This window comes from Arachis hypogaea, chromosome 16 (assembly GCF_003086295.3).
Source record: "Arachis hypogaea cultivar Tifrunner chromosome 16, arahy.Tifrunner.gnm2.J5K5, whole genome shotgun sequence".
NCBI classification, from domain to species: Eukaryota; Viridiplantae; Streptophyta; class Magnoliopsida; order Fabales; family Fabaceae; genus Arachis; species Arachis hypogaea.
This window is the reverse complement of record NC_092051.1, coordinates 144,476,182-144,497,339: the sequence shown is the minus strand read 5'-3', so window position 1 is coordinate 144,497,339 and position 21,158 is coordinate 144,476,182. Positions and strand designations below refer to the sequence as shown.

The following is a 21,158-nucleotide window of genomic DNA, read 5'->3' as shown; positions in this document are numbered from 1 at the left end:
GGATTCTAATTGGGGCCAACGAAATTGTGGAGATCATTCTGAGTATCAGACCAAATTTCAAGGGCCAAATTGAGATTTAACTCTGCAAATGAGGATTGAAAATTTAAGGTTTTTCTCTCTACATATATGGCATGTGAAATGACTAAAAAAATTATATGAAAAATAAATTATTAAAGACAATTAAATAAATTTATGAATTTCGAAAATTAACAGGAGCTAAAATTCCGCCCGATCCTTGCACTTGCCTCATGGAAATTTCGTACCCGGTCCTTATCTCTGCGAAAAATTTTTACAGTCGGATCCCCACTTGGGATGGTCCCATGGGGATCCCCGCGCCTTAGGGAGTAGGGGAGAACTTAAGACATTGGAATCCCTAGATTTGGGGTTGAATTGATCTAAATTCATAAAATTATCATGTTAGCTGCCAATTAGTACTACTAGATGTGTGTTGTGGTGTCACTAAACGTGTCAATCAACAAATTTTAACGCCGTTAGCAATGAAAAGACTAAAATAACTAACTTAAAATTTTAAAGGACGAATTTAATTAAAAAAAATTATAAAAACTAATTTAAAGAACGAGTGATCTTTTAAATACTAGTTTGACCATTTATTCTAAAATTTTAGTTTATTTGTTAAAAAGATTTTCGAGCACTTTTCCTTACTAGTTTGACCATTTATTCTAAAATTTTAGTTTATTTGTTAAAAAGATTTTCGAACACTTTTCCTAAAATCGTGAGAATAAAAAGTAACTTGAGAATTTTAATTAAAAAATAGCGAATATTTCAAACACAATATTTAGTAGCAATGCTAGGTTGTTAATTAATTCGAAAAACTCTACAACAAAATGAATTATCTAATCAAGTCTAACCAAGTTGTAACCTTTTTTCACATCATGCGGTATTTACTGTACTGTACGCGTGATTTTTTTCATCTTCTTTAAACACGCTTCTTTTTCTTTTGTTATTGTCATCATTGTCACTACCACCACCTCCTCCTCCTCTTCTTTTTTCATTTGATTTATTCTTTTTCTTTTTTTTCTCTTGTTCTTTCATCATCATTATCTTTTTATTCTTCTTCGTTAAATATCACACAATTGGTTTAACGACGAAAAAAATACATTATGATTAAAAAATTTCAATGTCAAAATAAAAAAATTTATATCATGATTACAAAATTTGAATGCTATTTATCTGATAAAATTTTGCACAATTCAAAACGCGAAAAAAATGAAGAATACAGAATACAAACATGCTCTTACTAACGAAAATGAAACTGATTTTTGTTAGAGTTGAACTAATTTAATTGCCAAAAAACATAAACTTAAAAAGACATAGACTTGTAAGGAGACTGTAACTAATTATGGCATGATGATTCAAATAGCTATGCAAATTGAAAGTGATATTCCCATCACAACTAAAAATGAGAAACTCTCGCCTACATGATTTCAAACAATAAAATTTTTGACTTCATGAAATACATTAAAATAGTTAGATATATGAATGATGAATAAAGAAAATTTGTGATCACTCTTAATAAACATTTGTATCAAAACTCTAAATGTTGTAATAGTGGAAACGACATGGTAAACGGAATGAATAATGTCTCTATAAAGGATTCAAGCATAATTTATCAGCATACTGTGAGAAAAATTGATGATTTATCAACATACTAATGAAAACCATAAAGTATATACACGCATACCTTAACACATTTGCATTTGGAACCAAACTACAAATTTTATTCATAACTTTCCATAGCATTACAGCACAAAGGGCACATATGAACATCATTACATTGTATAGAAGTTGCAGTTACAAGTCCATAAAAAAAATTGAAGCCTTGAGAAAACTAGGACCTTGGAATATAAAAAACAACCAACTTCCCAAAGGAGAGAGAAGAGGTTGTCATGGCAGAACTGTATAACTTGCTGCCATGGCCAAAGCCACTATAAGGACAAGGCATCATTAACTCTGAACTCAACAACTGCAAGCAACCTGAAAACAACACAAAGTGGAACCTATTGTGCCCTTTGAGTAAAAGGGAGACCCAAACATTGTGGCATATTTGGTAAAACAACATTGAAAAGACTCTGGTAAAAGTAGCTGAAAAACCATAAACATGGTGAAGAAAGATTCCTAAATCCAGAACCAGGTAACTATGTTCTCAGAGATAATGCAGCCATTAAGGTGGCAATCCCATGAATGGGACGGCCAAAAAACCTTAGAACAGGTTACCATTTCAAAGGAAACCTGCAAAAAATTGTGGTGAAATGGCTGCAAGCCCTGAAAAAAAGTGAACCCGAGTCACTGGATGATGATCAAGACCCAAAAGTTAATGGACCCAAAAACTACTGTGCAATACTAATCATAACTGTCCAACTAGCGTCGAGATTGTTCCGATCCTGGGCTAACTTGCGGGAGGGAGATTAGTTGTTCTTGCTCATGAGAGGATGTCACACCTCCAGAGTTGTTCAACAAGCATGTCGACTGTGCTGCTGCTTATTGAGTTGCAGTGCTGGATGTTTAGTCCCAAAAGGGTGCTGCCTAATTTTTTCAAAGATGGCAAGCTCCTATCTGAAACCAAACTGCAACCTGACAAAGAAAGAATCTGCAGATTGAACTGCTTCGCTTCCGCCAGGGCTGCAATCCCAGTATCAGTGATCGTGCACTTGGAAACATCAAGGTCACATAGCAATGGGCAATTTTTAGCAATTGCCACCATGCTAGGATCACTGACATTCTTACAACCATCAAGGTTTAGAACCTCAAGAGTCCAACCATGCAGATTTACCAATGATGAAACAGCTTTGTCAGTCAGATTTACGCAATCACTGAGATTAACTTTGACCAGACCACCTTCATTGCTCTCGAGCAATGAGAGAAGCCCGGCATCTCTCACACCATCGAGTCCACTCAGTTCAACATGTTGAAGCTGAGGACACTGCTTTCCCAGGACAGAGAGGGTAGCATTACCAAAACCAGGGCAGTTAATGATTGATAAGGACCGAAGAGATTCACAAGGGGATGATGGGGGCAATACCATATTCAGATCCTTGAACCCAAAGCAGCTCGTCAAAGAAATTGCCTTCAATATGGCACCACAGTTGAAAAGAACACCAAGAAAACCCAATTGGGAAATTCTGTGGCACTCTTCCAATTGTAGGCTCTCTAGAGATGAAGTGGCCTTCACAAATGATACCAACCCATTGTCTGACAAAAGTGTAGACTTGCGAAGGTGGATGGCTTTCAGATTTGGGCAACCCTTCCCCACGGCTTCAAGACCAACATCTGTTAGTCCTAGGCAGGGCCCAACTGTAAGTGACTTCAGCTTCTGCAATCCATTACCGTTGCCCATAACCCAGAAACCCCTCTCGCTGACATTTGGGAGGGAATTGAGGACAAGATCCGTAACTGCCTTTCCATAATGTCCAATAACAGCAAGCGATAGATCGGAAATAGTCAATGCTTGTAGTTTCACCTTCGACAGAAGCAAAGTCGTCGAAGAAAACAAGCAAGCGATTCCCTGATCACCAACACTACTGCAGTCCTTGATGGCTATGGACTTCAGATTGGAGCAGCTTTTCCCAATAGCACTTAGACATTCATTACCAATGTTAGGACAAGATTCCAACGATAACTCTGTCAGATTTGGGCATTTCCTCACAACTGCAATCAAACCCTTGTCTGTTATTGCTGGGCACTTGCAAAGGTCAAGCTTCTCCAGCTGTTGACATCCATTTGCAATCTCAATTAAGCCTTCATCATCAATTGTAGCAATATTCCAGAGAGAAAGAGACTTCAAAGAAGGGCATCCATGACCAACTGCTTTGAGACCAAGATTGGTCACCACACAGTCTGAATTGCTTCCACGGATCGAAAGCTTCCCCAATCCTCCTCGAGATGCAGTTCCAACTGCAATTGCTGCAAGTCTAATATCTGTTGCCTTCTTTCCTTCCAAGCTCCGGGAGAGGTATCCCTCGCCACCAAATTCCTCATCATCCCCCTCTTTTACACTAAGGCTGCTCTCTGGTGCAGCACTTTTGTTGCAGCAAATTTCGTTCTTGCAAATATTGCTTAGACACATAAGCCAGCGCTTGGAAACGCAAGCACAGGCGCTCCTATCTTGTCCTGCAGGCAACCGCCTAAGGATCTCAAAGAGGCACTCATCTGGTAATGATTCAATAGATGTCTTCTGTTTCTGTTCAAGCCATTCTCCATTGAAAACAAACGGAGCACTGATCCGCGATCTCTTCCGAGGTGGAAAGTAAACATCAACTTGTGGACCAAGAGGAAGGAATAAACTTGCTTCCTTGGGGTTGCCACAGGTATATATTGACCCACCAGGGCAAAAATTATCAACTCCTGAAAACCAAACCAGGAACAAAATCAGAAACACAGAGATCATTCATATATACGTAGCAAAACATGAAGATTTAACCACTGAAAGGAACAACAAGAACTACATATCCTTTTGAAGAAATATTTGACCTTACAACAAAAGTAACATATTTGCTTGAAAACTCATCCTTAGAAATCAACAACAGGTTCAGATCCACTTTCAAGTTTTAACGAGATTAATAACATCATAGGTACACAGATAAAATACTCATGGCTCAGCCATCTTGGAAAAGCAATACATGACATAAATCAAGGACAAAACACTCTATCTATATCTCCATTTAGTGTTCATATCTTTATCAGAACCACTAGATACCTATCCATTCTATCAAACACGGAGAAAAAAGTACCTACGTATAAAAACTATATCATCTTCCTCAGCCTATACATGCAATTTGATTACACAGTTTCAAAATCGGAAACTTTTGTAACGTAACAGTTAACAACATGACGAACCATCACAAAACACAAATTAAGATATTCAAAGCAAACACATGATAAAGTTTCATCATTTACTTATAAAAACAACAAATTATCAAACACTGAAGTTTCTCAATTCTAACCACAAAATACAAGAAACAAAGCCATGAATCGATTAACTCACCGGAAAAGCCGAAGACTTTAGACATTGGCACAGCTCAAAAAACCGTGAGAGGTCAGATCCGCACCGTTCTCCACAAAAGAACCCTCCAAAGAGAGCAAAAAAGACGAAGAAGAACACGAAGAAGAACAAGGCGGTGACTTCAGTTTTGGCTGTGTTTGATTCTTGAGAGCAATAAAGCATGAGATGAATTTAGGGTAGAGAAGATTGATTTTTGATTGTAGAATGTTGAAACCCTAAAACATAGGGAAAAAAGAGAGAGAAGGAAGAAGAGATGGAAATTGTGTGAATGGAGGAAAAAAAATAACGGTTGGTTTGAGAAAGGGAAGGTTTTTATTTACAACAACTTGAGGGAGAGAGAGAGAGAGAGAGAGAGAGAGAGAGATTCATAGAATTAGAAAAGACCAATGCATTGAATTGGGGGGTTTGTGTTTTGTTGGCACATGCAATGTATGTGTCCATAGAAAGTGGGGTTTTCTTATTTGTTATTACTTATTATTCATTATTCTTCTTCCTACCATGAATACCACAAACCAGAAACCACAATGATTTTTTTTTCAAATAAATAATAATATTTTTTAAATATATTATTATCAATGTTTCTTGTAAGAAAATGATATGTTTAGTGGTTTGGGCACAGGTCATGTTAAAAAGATAAGCATGTTTGGACTTTGAATGTTTCTGTGGAAGATGAGAGAATGGAGTGGATTGGAATAGAAGAATATAGAATACATATCATCATCTCAGTTTATGAATAATGAGTAACTATGATTTGAATTTTTTTATATTTTTATTTACAACTTTTTTTATTGTTATTATTTAGTTATAAAAGTAATTTCAATTTTTTAAATAAATTATTTAAATTTTTAAATAAACTTATATATTATTATTATTATTATTATTATTATTATTATTATTATTATTATTATTATTATTATTATAGTACAATCCTCATAATAGCATAACATAACAATTTTCTTTTGTTTAAGAAAAGAGGAGATTAGTGATAAATGGGGAAACACAAGAGGTTGGGGCTTGTTGGGGTAATTGAAGAAAAAAGGACACTGTACTTCACTGTATTTTTGACCAAGGATAATAAATTAATAATTCAGCTACAATGTTTACCCCTTTTTACTAATTCTTTTAGAATATTTAAGCTTTGTGTATGGTCTTTTAACGGTAAGCATGCATTTTAGTATTTTTAATTTTAGACCAAATTTTTTAAAAATATTTAATTTTAATAAACATCCAACAAAAAACATATTACAAAAGGTATTCATCTTTTATTAATTTGTTACGTAAAAACATTGACTGATTTATTTTTTGTTAGTGGGACAAAATTGACTCACTAGTTGCAACTTTTAAAATGGGAGTATAATTATGGTGATAATGATGGAAATTGCGTTATTCAAATGATTTGAAAAGCAAGGAAGATGTTCATGAACCTGCAATGAATCAACACCTTAATTTCACTTTTAATATGATCCACAATATTATTTTATACCCAACTTGGGAAGCAGCTAACTACTTTTATGCGTTATCACAAGACAAAGCGACAAGCCCAACCCAATACAAGGTACAAACTATTCAAATGCAAGGAATGCATAAAAGTATAAGAATTAATAATTTTACAACAACTTGACCAAACAAATTCAAGCCACTTGAGCCAATTTGATTTGCTGTAACGCTCATGACTACACACATCTTCTAGGAAGAAGAAGGAAAAAAAAAACAAATAAGTTGTCTTATTTTATTTACGTCATTTTTTAAATATTTGTATATATTTTTATTTTTGTATAAAAATAAAGTTTAATTATTGTTAGCTTTTATAATTTTATTAAATTTTTAATTAAGTCTTTATATTTTTTTTAATTGGATCTTTATACTACTTTTAATTTTATAATTAAATTATTTTTATATCAAAACGTTAAGATTAACAGAATTTTTTTTAAAATACATACGACTAAAGATCTAGTTAGATTTTTAATTATAAATAACTTCAATTTGTAAAAAAATGCAGTTAACTTTAATATTTTTTACACTAAAAATAATTTAATTATAAATTATAATACGTAGTTATTTGTTATTTCTTAAATCATTTTTTAGGATGTAATCTTAATTAAACTTTGGAATCAAGATTCAATATATTTTTTGTGACGCTGCCTACCCTTTAAAATGAGTAAATTTTCGTAATATTACCTGAGATTAACATCATGCATTAAAACCGATCTTAAAATTTTAATTATATTAATTATATTATTGAAATTGACAAAAATACATCACATTAATTTTTAACTCATTTTCTATTAATGATCTACTGATATGGCATAATAATATAAATCTTTAATAATATATGTCACATCATAATTTGTCCATGAAAGGTTGATCAGAGACGATAGCATGCTAAATTAATGGTTATGTCATATGTCATAATACTATTTGACTAAGTATAGACTAATGTAACATGTCACAATATTTATTTTTTTCATGTGCATTTGCTACGTCATTATTATAGATACATCAAATTGGTTTTAGATTTTGTATTAACTGACCCATTTTAGTCATTAAAATTAAATAGTATCCATTAAATTAGTCTTTTTACTAATTTTTTTTATAAATTTAAAATTCTCAATACCTTTTAACACACTAATTTCAATTATATTTTTTTAAATACAAGTATTTTTATAAAATATTTTAAAGATTTCAATTTTAATAATACAATTTTTTAACAATAATACAGATAAATTTTGTAATATATAAGTGTTTTAAAGAGGTGAAATGTGGTACCTGCAAGAGACTCCAATACTTAAGTTAGTAAGGATTTTAGGCAGATTTTTTAGTAGATTGGAGTTCGATGAATACTTAAGGGTATCATGATATTTATAAGTGTAGATGTAAAGTCAATAACCATATTTGAAATGGATTTGAATTCTCTAAAGTTTGAATTTTATTTTAGAGAGTAAAATATGATCTCTCACCATTTATTTTATAGGTGGGACCAAGAATAAATATGAAAGAAAAACTATTTAAGAGGAGAATATCACACTTTACTCTCTAAAGTGAAATTCAAACTTTAGATGATCCAAATTCATTTAAAATAATGTTATCTTTGACGATGGGTTTGTTACTCTCTTTTATTAGAGAGATTGTTGAGATTTATAGAAATTGTTATGATCTCATATTTTAAGTATATAAGTTTTATTAGTAGAGACAGTTCTAGTCCCGCCAAAAAATTGTTTCGAAGAAGTCGAACGTGTAAATTTTATGACTTTAGACTTTGTCTTTTTTTAGGCTTAACTTTAAGTTTTAGACTAGGATATAAAAATAAATATATTATTTTAATAAAAAATTAAATAATTAATTAAACACACATTTTTTATTTTTGTCTCGAAATATGTGCGTTTATAATAAGAAAATTAAAAATCAACATACACAACTTTTTTTTATTTGTATGAATTACAAATTATTTGGCCTAAAATAAAAAATATATATTTCAATCAATCATATAATTTTTATTAAATAATATAATTATATATTATAAAATTTATCAATATTAAATTAATATAAAAAAAATTTATATGATAAAAACTAAATTTTAAAATTTATAAAAGTACTTGTATTTAAACAACTTTGAACATATAACTAAAATTAGTTTTACAAAAATATTAAAAATTTAAAATTTATAAAAAAATGAGAAAAATCTAACGAAGAGACTAATTTAGTGTACGAAATTCAATTTTAAAAACTAAAATAAGTTATTTAGTACAAAATTAGGAATCAATTTAATGCATTTACAATGATAATTTTGTGAATAACATGTGGACGAATAATATTGTGACATATAATAAAATAGTATTGTAACACATGATATATCATTCAGTCAGTATGTGATGTGTTTTTGATGACATTATATCGTTACACGTGACCAGATGACATATGTCACTAAAAGGCCACATCAGTGCATCATTAATGAAAAAGAGTTAGAGATTAACGAAATGTAATTTTACTAATATCAGATATGTAATTAATGCAATTGAAATCTTATAAACAATTTTAGTGTATGATATCATTGTCGAAGACGACTTTAGAGAGTTACTCCATTCAAATTAAAATTTTTAGTGTACATGTAGACTGCTCTAGTTGACTATTTTCTATAGCATAATTATTCACCATGCTTCTAATGACTATATGGTACATTGGAAACATTTTTTATAGTATAAACTGTGTTTAAAAGAGAAACTGAGGGAGTCGATGATGCTACTCCAATAGGGGAAGAAGATCAAGCACGGAAACCCACGATTTGTTCCTGAAATCTGCGTTCTCTTTCTTTGATTTTGAAAGATTGAATTTTAAAATTTTTTTGTCTTGAATTTGAATGTGGTGGTGTTGTTGTAGATAGAGTTTTGAATCTGTATATTGTTATTGTTGATTTTGTGTTAGTTTTATTTGATTTTTTGAAACAAAAAAATAGTTAGTGTTGTTGTTGAAGATTTGTGTGAAGAGAATGAAGCAAGGAGGATGAGGAATAGTGGAGTGAGGAGGGTGAAGAAGAGAGATGATAATGAAGGATATTTTAGTCTAAAATTTTTAAAAAGAATGATTTTAAAGCGTTTAAAAACGTTGAGGATGATTTTAATAAGAAAAAAAGGTTGGGGACGATTTTGATTTTGACTACATACTTTAAGGACGAAAAAAATACTTAACCCATATAAAATGCATTGAATTGAGTTATGTCTCAATATTATGTTTAGTTTAAGATAACTATAAAAATTGAGGGATAGATTTATAATTTAAAAAGTTAAATGAGAATAATTTTTAGAAGAAATATTATTAAAATTTTAGCTTCTATTCTTAAAAATTTTGGTCTTTTATATCTCTATTTTCTAAAAGTGCTAAAAAAATTAAAATTTTATGTCATAAAACTAAAATTTTATTTTCAATATCTAACTAACAAATATAATACTAAATTCTAATTCTCAAATTTCAGTTCTAATTTCTGAAAATAAATACTATCTAAAACAAAGTTATTCATTGCTCGGTGTAGTTAGCATATTGCATAAGTGATACGTCATGGTTTTCTTTTATATATATATATAATTTTACTAGATAATTAATAAGAATCTAGCCAACAAGAACTCAATAACCGTTTTTCAATTGTACTTCATACTAATTAATTATTATTAGCTAATGATGATTTAAATTTTATTTTTTAAAAATACAAAATTATTAATTATTAATTACAGTTATTTAAAATTAACTAATTAAAAATTATTTACTTATCCATTTCCATATTTTTATGGATAGTGTTTTGTTAGCATAAAACTTTTAGAGGTAAGTGAAGCAACACTAACTAAAAGAGGCTGTTGCACTGTTTTAAAATGATATAAGGGTTGAGTATTAACTTTAATAAGCTCAGCCTGATTCTAGTAAATTGTGAGTAGAATTAGACACGACAAATGTGTCATTTTTGGAAATGTAAGGAGACGTTGTTATCAGTCAGATATTTTGGTATTTTTTTTTGCGCGAATTCAAAGCTAGTCAAGACATGAAAACCAATAATCAACAAGGTGGAAGAAAAGTTAAGTCTATAAAAAATAAAGATCCTCAATAAAATTGGATAAATTGGTTCTCATTAAATCTGTTTTTAATAACATGCCTATTTACTACCTTAACTTGTACAAAATGTGGAGGGTAGTAGCAAAAAAGTTTATTTTCTTACAGAGGTAATTCTTGCGGAACAAGGAGGATGGAGAAATGTGATGTCTCTGGTGAAAGAAAAATTATTTAAGCCCCAAAGAAGGCAGGTGGATTAGGAGTGTTTAAGTGGTGGTAGAGGTTTTCGAATGAGGATTGCCCACTATGATAGAAAATTGTTTGCTCATGTAATAACATGAATTCTTTCGAGATGATTTGTAGACAACCGATACCTGCAAGAGGTGGCCCGTGAAAGGATACACATCAGTTACAATTTTTAGCGTCACAAGTAAGAGACAAGATGATCAGATCAGAGGCTTCTCTATGGAACTTGGGGATGGCAAGATGATACGATTCTGGGAGGACAGTTGGCTACCAAGTGGGGTGCTAAGATACGTTTCCAAGACTTTTATCGGTCTAAACTTTTAGGGATTCTGTTATAGGGGATTATGGATTTTGGAATGTGTTAGAGTGGATCTTAAATTTTTAATGGCGGAGAGAGTTATTTCAGTAGAAGTTAGAATTAGTAAACCAGCTTCATGAGGTTCTGCGATCAGTAGAATTAACAACTGAAAGAGAGGATAGAGTGATCTGAACATTTGATAAACAAGGTATTTTTTTCAACTAACTCATTTGTGTAGGTATTGCGGCAGAAGTACTTTTGGAGGATATAACAAGCTATAATTTAAGTAGTACAATTTGGCGAGGATTTGTCCCACCAAAAGTTGAGTTGTTTATGTGGTTTGGGTTGGTTGACAGGGTGAATGCAAAAGAAAGACTTTGTAGATTAGGTATTATTGACTAAGATGATCATGTGTGTGTATTATGTAATAAATCTGTTAAACTGATTTTCACTTGTTCATTAAATGTGAGTTTACTTGACAAGTTTGGTGTGCTTAGTTGTTCGCTCTTGAAAAGATGTGGACTATTTCATGTACTCTCAAACAATACTTTAAAAGTTGGACGGATTTACCACAACAAAAGTAGAAAGAAAAAGGTAGTTCAATTTTTTTCACTGTCTTTTAGACAATTTGACTAGAAAAAAAATGATAAAATCTTTAACAATCAGAAATCAAGTGTAGTGAAAATTATTAATAGGTCCTTTGCAAACTTTGATGAATGGTTTGATAGTGAATTCTTTTATTGTTGATGATAATGTCAAAGATGACTAGAGGTTATTTGCACTATTAAAGAGTCTATAATTTATTGCTTCTTTTTTTTACTCTATCTTATTGTATTGAACTCTTTTTACTTAAAAAAAAATATTAACCAAAAGTCATGTCTATTTATATTTAGATATTGTCTTCAAAATAAAAATATAAAAATAATGAATTTAGATATTTATTTGAACCCCAGTTTTTTCTTTTTATCTTCTATTTTTTTTATTACTTTTTTAAAAATAGAGATCAAATATCTACATCTATCCCTCTATTTTTTTTACCTCTTATTTATATTTTAGAAACAGTATTGACATACAATATAAAATCATAAGAAGAAAAACAGCGACGCACGATAGTGAATATCACGTGTTGGCACCGTGCATGTACTAGCTATAGCGGAGATGCCTGGCCTTGATTGAAACAATATACGGGTGCCTGGGTCACCGATGAATCCGGCAAAACAGCACCAACCTCAAACGTCATCACGTGTATCGATATTCCTGAAAAACAACGTCAACACCGCCAATTATAAGCAGCCTCATTTTATGACCAAAAATTCAATTTGATTCACATAATTTTTATCGAATCGAATCAGATATGATATCTACATTTTTTAGTGTTAGATCCGACTCGATTCGATTCGCACATGTGCAGATCAGATAGAATCGAATATCGGATATATCTGCATAATTGAATTTCTTTTTTTAATCATATTTTAACGAAAAAAATTCAATAAAAATATTTTTTTATATTTTTAAACTTATTTATTTTTAAAATATTTTTAATTAAACTTTTTTTAAATAATAAAAATAAAATAATACAATATATGAATAATAATTACTAACTAAAACATACCAACAAGTAATATAATACTAAATATATATTTATTTATTTTTTAATTATTATTATACAAATTAGCGAATTGAATACATAAATATAAAACAGATATTCGTGATCCGATCCTTAAATGGTGTGGATCGGATCTATCCGATCCGATCAATATAAAAATCAGATCGTATCTATAATTTTCAAATCGAATACAAATATTTACATAAATCTCCGAATACAATTCGATCCATGAATTAATAGCTGCTGCACACTTAGTTTGTTAGAGTTTTAGCTAGTAACTTATGTATCAAATAAGCTTTAGAGTAAATAATTGTTTTAATATTAAAAAGTTTTAATTGATAAAATGATACCTAAAAACTATTAATAATAAAATGCCCTAAAAAATTATATCTTTTGCGATAAAATAATGATCTAATCTTTAAATTAATAGTTAATTTATTTAGACAATTGATAAATTTTACATAAAAATATTAATTTATCCTTATCTTTTCTTATAAAATTATAAATTTATCCGTCCACTGTCTCATCACCATTACTTACCACCATCTCCCTTCGTTCACTCACTATTTCTATTTCAAATACGTGTGACAGTACTTCCTCTTTTGTCCCTGCCACCTCCACTTTCACCACCATCATAATCAATAACGGAGCTTAGTTCAGATAGTTCAGATAAAAAATGGCCATGTTTTCCCTAAATTTTTATTAAAAAAATTAATAATATTTTTTTAAAAAATAAAAAATAATTCAATTAGCTTAAATATTTTATTATGACTTAAAATACTAAAGTTCAATCTTCATCTCTTGTTTCTATTATACAATAATTTTTAGTTTTAAACATTTAAAACATATTAGATTTGGACTGAATTAAGTGTATTCGCATTTCGCAACTCTCTATTCAATAAGCAACACTTCCTCTATCTTTGAGTTCAAATATAAAAAATTAAGTATTTTTTATTTATGTAATTTAATATTATTTTATATTTTATTGTTTATTTAATTTAATTTTTTATATGATAAAAAATATTAGAATATTCAATAAGTATTAATATTATTGTATTTGTATACATTAATAAAAAATTCAATAAATATTATAAATTTTATCGGATATATATTTAAATTTTTATAAAAAATAATCATAAAAAATCAAAGAGTTGATGATACATTTTTTAAGAGGATGGCTAATATTCAAGAAAGAAAACATATAACTTTTACAATATTAACACTTGTAGATATTTTTTCTACTTTAATGAATCACGTAAAAAGTAAGATACAACATTAAAAAATTTAAAGAGTTGCATCTGATGAGTTTGACCTTAATTCTTTGGAATGATACCCTAAGAAAAGTTTTAAATTTGGCAATATCATCCAAATCAGAGAGATGAAGTTAGACGAGATTATTTTAAATAGAGTCCATATCAAAAGCATCTTGATAATTACTTTCTATCTGACCCTCCCAAAATTTCATTTCAAACTCCGCCAGCCACTGATCATAGTTAATTTAGTTTTCTAGTTTTTCATTGCCTCAACTTCATCCTCCTCAAGCGTGCGCTCTCTCTCACACACAAATCAAACTAATTTGTGAGATCTAAGCCGAGAATGAAAATTAGGGATTTTATTTCTTTTGTTTTATATATTTTATTTTATTTAGTATCAATAATTTATTCATAATATATTTTAGTGCAAAAGATATTAAATAAAATTATTAATTTAGTTTAAAAAAATAAAAAATTAAATTTGTTATTGTTCAAAATTTTTTTATTATATATCAAATAATATATTCATTAGTTTTCATTTTATTATAAAAATTATCTAAATCATAATATTAATAGTATATCATAGGATTATTATTATTAAAGTATTAATTTTATTTTAATATTTATTATTTATATATTTAAAAATTATATTAGAGAATTATTTATTTAGTTTTATAATAAATAATATTTTTAAATTTAAATAATTTATTATTTTGTATTTATTATATCATATATTCAATTATTTATTAAAAAAATATTAATATAATAAATAAAAAATAATTTAAAAAGATATTATTTAAAAAATAAGAACAAATAAATTTTTAACTAATTTAAATTTAGAGAGATAATTAGGTCTTTATTCATTTTTAAACTTGAAATGTTAGTTTTTTTTTATTTAGAGTTAACAAAAAAAATACTACAAAAACTACATTGTGTCTCAGAAATAAAGAACAAGACAGAAATGAATTATTTTTATCTTGAGAGTCGCATTATGTTCTAAAAAATAAACAAAAACCAAATTGGTACTTCACTCTAAATTGAACACAAATGGTTAAAATGTGTGATCTAGAAGTTGAATTAACTAATGGTCGATATTGTCTAGACTAGCATGTTATCTTGGTCCTAAAATAAAATGTAAAGAAAAGTAAAAGAATGAATAACACATACCGTCATAGAAATCCATGCGAACAGGGATGTTGGAAAGGACATCCTCGTAGTACCAAATGAAGTCAATCTTCTCCCAAACATTACAAAGGATGCCATCAGTGACCTGGGTTCCAAGATAAACAGAACCATCAACCATGAAATCAGGCCTGGGAATCCCAACCTCGAAATCCTCCACCCTGCAGGTTCCGTTAGGCCCCAAAGTGTAGTAGAACGTGGTGCCATTGTTCCACTCGATGTCGTACAACACATCACTTAACTGTCTCTGGAATATGTTCACGTTGCGTCCCTTTGGCCAGTCATACCACAGGTCACTCAGTTGGAGCCGCGTGCTGCTCAGGTTCATGTACAGCAGCGCGTGGAATTGCTCCGGCCATGGTGTAGGAGTTGGGATTGGGATTGGGCTTGTAAAACTAGTCCAAAGGAGGGTAAGTATAAGACAATTTGTGCAGACTTTGATCAGCTTCATTTCCGTTTTGTCCCCACGACCCCCCTTATGGTTTGTGTTTGTGTTTAAAGAAGAACAAGCTTAAGGCCGTTGAGGATAACTGCCATATGGAGTTGAGTGGTTGTAAAAAATAGACTAACAAACACATCTTGGATGGTCAGGTGGTCAGCATACTTGATTCCTTAAACAAGTATGAAAATTCAAATCTTGCATTGTGTATACAACAATTCATTGATCACCTTTAAATGGAGTTCAAATCGTAATGAATTAGTTATTGACATGTCAAGTTGGAAAATATCATGGACAAAAAAAACTAACAAATAACAATAAAAATGTAGATAATTTTAAATTTCTCTCTAAAATTTATACCTTTATTGATTTAGCTCTTGAAGAATTAACACCTTTAACATTTTCTATTTCATCTATTCTCCTAATTAGAATTTTTTTTCCATACAAAAATATTTAAAAAACTATATAAAATCAACTCAAATAGTTTAACATTACTTTAATTTGCATTCTTAATTTGTTTCTCTTATTTTATATTTTTTAATTACTTCTAAAATAATTAAAAATATTAAATACAATAAATGTATACATGTATGACTACGTAAATACACAAGTGACAAAACTGTGTATTTTGACTTTTTAAGTACTAAGGAAAAATATACGTCGTCTTCTAAATATACCACATGTGAATACACAAATACAATGACTCTGGCGATGATTTGTCTTTCTAAATATTCATCTAGTTTTGCTTGGCACCGTTGCTATGCTATCATCGTCATTTCAAGCTCGGAAAAAATTTACAAGAAAAGAGAAACCAGATAATTTGCAGTAGGAATTTAATCAATGGACATTATAAATTAATTTAATCTAATTCATTTAGAATAGAAGCCTCAGAAAGGGAGTAGCAATAGCTTGCAAACAGTTACACCATTCACAACAATCTCTTGTTTAAAAAAAAAAAAGATCCTTGGTCAGTCATATAGACCCTCTTGCTCCCAAATATCAACAAGAAAGTCAACCATTTCCTGACACCAAAATAATCAATTAAGGATATGACACAAAATGAAAACCTTGTTCTTTAAGCAGTCACTTTACTTTGAACTAATAGTGTAAGAGAAGACTGTAAATAGATGAAGCAGCAGGTGCTTACTCTCAGAGGGATTGGTTGAGGAAAGTGTTTGTTGTTTCCGAGAAGGTTGTCGTAGGTGGCGTTCGAACTGTGGAAAATAAACTCAGAATTGGAGATTGACATAAACTTCAAAGGAGTAACTGGGGAGTGAATGCTAACTTTCTGTCTGTTTACCAGTCTCTTCATATATCAAGAGTGCTTATGCATGAGATCAACAGTCAAATTTTTGTCCTTGTGAAATTTGTGATTTTTCTATTTTGCTTTCTGTAATATTTTTGTTTTGGTCTTGGTTCAGAAAAATTAGGAATCTTCGGTTTTGGTCCTTGCGGTTAGTTTGTCTCTGTTAGATGCTGACATGGCAAACCAGATGCGGCATGCTAGAATTGGATATCTGTCTAGCACGCCAACATTTAACAAAGAGAACCTAAAGGCAAGGACCAAAGCCAGACATTTTAATTTTCCTTGACCAACAGAAACAAAAATACAAGGACAAAACACAATTTTACAGAGCAAAACAGATTAATTTAACCCTTTTAAATTGACAAATACAAAGGGCATTCTCTTAAATTAAGACTTCAACCATATAGATAGGAGACATTTGGTAAAAAGATGGCTATACAGCTAAAGCATACCCAACAAACTAATAATAATCTTGTCAGCATGGATGGGTGCTTCTTCCATGAAATTTTTTAAAAACTGATTCATAAACTAGTTCCCAAAGAGGACAGTGATCACTAATTTATGTAAACTAGCAGATTATACTTGGAAGCAAGTAGTCAAAGATACCAAACATAACTCCCTTTGAATATGGATGAAAGGGAAATAGGGAATGCTACCATTTCCTTTGTAAGATGTTTGATATTACAGCCCAATACTAAGTCCTCATTTAAGAAAGCTAATATATAGATATACCTTATTCTCGGTTCTCGAACTTCCTTCTGACTCTCGGAGATTTTATTCCCAACCCATTGCTGCCTTGTCTGATGCCAGAGAAGAAGACCTGCACAGGTGAAACTTCTTTGTCATTAAAAATAACTAGTATGATTGATATGCAAGAATATGTTTAAAAAAAATATAAAAAATAAAAATAAAACATCAGAAAACATATGAAACAAAAATAAAGAACTATATACATAGAAGCAAGAAATTTTACTCCTACACAAAGATGGGAAAAACTAGTTTTCAATGTCTTTTTCAAAAGGGGAATATTAAGCAAATGATAGCCGCACATGACAGTATGATAATTCAAATGAGGCTCTCCAGAGAAAGTCAGTATCAATAGAATATATGCATACTTTGATAAAAGTTTAATAGTTAATACTGTCAAATGAAGCAGCACATAAATGAAAACTTGCCATGGTTGACGAATTCAGCCGGACCAATTTCACTCCCGGTACTACTTTGAGGATCAGAAGGATTATTTGACATTACGATCGATGAGATGCTTCTCTGGGACTGAGCAGCACTATTATCCATTTCAAAAGTGCTGCTGCTCCAGATATTTTCTGTTCTGTTGTCTTTATTTACTGTTTGACCTTGAGTTCTTAGTCCTTTAGATGGCTCGTCCATTGGAATAGTTACTGAAGGTTTTGTGAAGCATCCAAGGCAACCTCTGCTCTGTTACAAAGCAGATTCAACCAAAAGTATGATTAACACCAACTAGTAACTAACTTTGTTTTTTCGTGTTGAATTAGAACATGATGTTAATGATAAAGCAATGCAGGTACCCATTACAACTCAAATTGAATAACACAACCTAGCATGATAGCTTCACTATATTTGCAGCACTTCTGAATAGATCCACAGAAAAGGTATCCCTTAAGCAGAAACTAAAATAAAGAGAAATGTAATTGCGTAGTCTGTTTGTATGTTTGTTGAATCCTTATACTAGATAAAAAATTTCAATGAGGTCCTTGCTAACTGTTTTTTGTTAAAAAAATATGAAATATTCTTAGAATATTCTTTTCGTGCTTGATGTAGGATGAATTGTGGAATATCCTAAGATTGCTTTTTCTAAAAGAGTAGAGGACCTATTTAAAAACTTTTATCTAATATAGAGAGCCAATCATTAAATTGTAAGGACCTAATTAAAAATTTGGTAAGACTATAAGAATCAACATAATAATTAAACGTTCTTGATATTAATCAATTGACTAGGCTAATACCACATACACTATTATGAGGCCAACCTCTAAAACGCACCATTAAAACTAAGAGACCTCCTTAACTATTATTCTCTTTAAGGTTTTGAACTAGGAACTTCAATATTCTTCTTGAAAATGCAACTCGCCTACTATAGTTTGTTTGAAAAAAATACAAGCTATTGGTATTAAAAAATTTATTTGTTTGAATCAGTCAATTCAATCCATATTTCAGTTACAGAAGATTATATCTGTTTGATTATAACCATGCATTAAAGGTTAAACAGTACATATTTTGATTAGTGTTGAATAATGCCATGGCAAAAAAGAAACTAATGTTAAACACGCGTGCACAAATCATTTTGTGCATAGATTACCACTGGAACATATACAACAAAAATCTAACAAATCCAATTTTTGTAATTGATATACACATATAAGAAGTATTTGTAATAGAAAGTTATGCAGTAAAGTATCCCAAAACTTACAACATAATTATCTATTTAACAACCAGTACTCCACTTATTCGAATTTTTATTACCCAATTACCACACCTTGAATTTAAACACTGAAACACAAAACAATTAAATCTATTATAAATGAGATAAACCAAGCCTAAGGGACCTGAACTATTCAAGTTTCTTGACAACTAAATCCTTCTACTCTTCTCATATTAATTAAAAAGAAAAAAGAAATCCACCATTTACCTTAAAAATAAATTTCCTGAAATCAAAATTAGCATATAATCGACTCTCACTTACACAGAAAACCCCCTTGCATTTGAGCTTTAACTTTTCCATAGCAGAAAGCAAGAGAGCGCGAAAGCAGGCACAACAAAACAGTAAAAATGACCAGCACGGTTTCTTCCCAGAGCATACACCAAAATGTGCTAAAAAGCAACATCTAGAATACATACCTCCCTATAAAACCCTATAGAGGAAGCAAAATCTATCTATATATCTTAATGGCAAACTTCCAAAGAATCCAATGAAAGAATGACAAACAATAAAGCCTTATCAAGGGTTAACCCTGTTCACTACATCTTATTTATTATGCTTGCTTGGAAACAAAGCAAGTACAAGCAAAGATTCCCAAACATGATTAGAAAAACACAACAAAACTATAGAAAAAATATTACGACCTTAACTTGCCTAGAAAGGTATTTGATATGAAAAATAATAAAACTTTCAAATCAATAGATTGTAGTCTCTTGAAATTCCAGAACTACAGCATCACATCAACTAAGATAACTACTGATTTTGGATGTTTCCTACCCTAAACCCTAAACACAAAAATTCAAAAACTCACTTGGCTGATTATTCACTTGCACAGATAGCTAAAAGGACTGAAACTATACTAATAAATAACAATTCTATATTAAATTAGAAAAGAAAAAGCATTTCAGTTCAGATTAAGAAGAACGGCATATGCGAGATTCAAATGGAAATCGAGGTTTTTGTTTTTTCCAGCTACCAAACAAATAGAAGCAGAAAAAAAGAGCATAGAACTCACCCCATATACGCAAGAATTTGACAAAACCAAGGTGGAAAGTATCTACAGAATTGCATTTACAAGTCAAAGAAGAGATTTTCCAGCTAAAATTCTGAATCGCCGAAGAGAATTTAATACCCTGCAATCACAATAACAATAATAAAAAAAATTAAACATAAAAATATAAATAAATAAATAAAAAGCAGAGAATTTCCTGGACTTTAATAAAGAAAAGAAATGGAGGTGGAGTGGGGGGACAAAAAGCAATGAAATATTCGAATTGTTTGGTTCTCCAATATATAAATATAAATATAAAAATTAAATAGGAAAAAATATTGGCATGTTTTGGTTTCAGAAAATTATTGTAACGGAAACCTGAAAGATGACATTTTTTATTTTTCAAATCTGGGGACAAAAATTTAATCCTTTTGGTTGGAAATAGCAGCGCAATCGATTTTTTGTCAATCGTATTATGCTGATTTTGGAGAAAGAAATGGGGTTTGGTTTGGGATGATTGGATGAAAATAATAAAAAAAGAGCTGAGAAAGAGAGAGCGAGACTGGGAGAGTGCGGGTAGGTTGGCGCCTCCGTGTAGAGGATTTTTAATAAATAAAATAAATAAACAAAAAAATAAAACAAATAATTTTTTTTCCAACAACGAAGTTGATAGAGTGGTTATTTCACCGAGTTGCTTAAGCAAATGTCAAGATGTGCTTAACTTAAACACATCCAAATAACATTCAGTGTCGTTAAATATTTATAATTTTTTGAGAAAGAAGTATTAAATAAGTTATTAAAATTTACCATTGTCATCTTTTCAATTT

At 30.3% G+C, this 21,158-nt stretch overlaps 3 protein-coding genes across 11 annotated transcripts; all 3 read right to left on the bottom strand.

The window, feature by feature from the left end:
• Window positions 1-1,717: 1,717 nt before the first annotated feature.
• LOC112697488 (EIN3-binding F-box protein 1) lies at window positions 1,718-5,795 on the bottom strand. The gene is made up of 2 exons (XM_025750687.3): window positions 5,003-5,795; window positions 1,718-4,362 (listed from the first exon to the last, which is right to left on the bottom strand). Exons 1-2 carry the CDS (start codon window positions 5,025-5,027, stop codon window positions 2,441-2,443), a joined length of 1,947 nt encoding a protein of 648 aa, XP_025606472.1. The 5' UTR covers window positions 5,028-5,795; the 3' UTR covers window positions 1,718-2,440.
• A 6,254-nt stretch (window positions 5,796-12,049) lies between these two features.
• LOC112697487 (uncharacterized protein At4g14100) lies at window positions 12,050-15,722 on the bottom strand. The gene is made up of 2 exons (XM_025750686.3): window positions 15,123-15,722; window positions 12,050-12,353 (listed from the first exon to the last, which is right to left on the bottom strand). Exons 1-2 carry the CDS (start codon window positions 15,586-15,588, stop codon window positions 12,244-12,246), a joined length of 576 nt encoding a protein of 191 aa, XP_025606471.1. The 5' UTR covers window positions 15,589-15,722; the 3' UTR covers window positions 12,050-12,243.
• LOC112697486 (uncharacterized) lies at window positions 15,674-21,059 on the bottom strand. Of its 9 annotated transcripts, none has more exons than XR_011874639.1 (6): window positions 20,710-20,976; window positions 20,356-20,473; window positions 18,058-18,319; window positions 17,615-17,702; window positions 16,724-17,126; window positions 16,396-16,598 (listed from the first exon to the last, which is right to left on the bottom strand). XR_011874639.1 is itself a non-coding variant. In XM_025750685.3 (6 exons), exons 3-6 carry the CDS (start codon window positions 18,269-18,271, stop codon window positions 16,545-16,547), a joined length of 423 nt encoding a protein of 140 aa, XP_025606470.1. In that variant the 5' UTR covers window positions 18,272-18,319; window positions 20,356-20,473; window positions 20,710-20,982; the 3' UTR covers window positions 16,396-16,544. The 9 variants fall into 9 exon arrangements, 5 of the variants coding, with proteins under 5 accessions (XP_072077539.1, XP_025606470.1, XP_025606469.1 ...); XR_011874637.1 differs by having other exon boundaries at window positions 18,058-18,314; window positions 20,710-20,925; XM_025750685.3 differs by having other exon boundaries at window positions 16,724-16,790; window positions 20,710-20,982.
• Window positions 21,060-21,158: the final 99 nt, after the last annotated feature.

Excerpts from the sequence above, each read along its gene's own strand:
- LOC112697486 (XM_072221439.1), bottom strand. The coding sequence starts at position 20,411 with ATGCAATTCTGTAGATACTTTCCACCTTGGTTTTGTCAAATTCTTGCG. Across the intron at positions 18,315-20,355 it reads CAAATTCTTGCGTATATGGG|AGGTTGCCTTGGATGCTTCA; the intron begins GTGAGTTCTATG and ends GTAACAGAGCAG. Across the intron at positions 16,791-17,614 it reads GTTCGAGAACCGAGAATAAG|TTCGAACGCCACCTACGACA; the intron begins GTATATCTATAT and ends TATTTTCCACAG.
- LOC112697488 (XM_025750687.3), bottom strand. The coding sequence starts at position 5,027 with ATGTCTAAAGTCTTCGGCTTTTCCG. Across the intron at positions 4,363-5,002 it reads TAAAGTCTTCGGCTTTTCCG|GAGTTGATAATTTTTGCCCT; the intron begins GTGAGTTAATCG and ends TTTGGTTTTCAG.
- LOC112697487 (XM_025750686.3), bottom strand. The coding sequence starts at position 15,588 with ATGAAGCTGATCAAAGTCTGCACAAATTGTCTTATACTTACCCTCCTT. Across the intron at positions 12,354-15,122 it reads TCGCATGGATTTCTATGACG|GAATATCGATACACGTGATG; the intron begins GTATGTGTTATT and ends GTTGTTTTTCAG.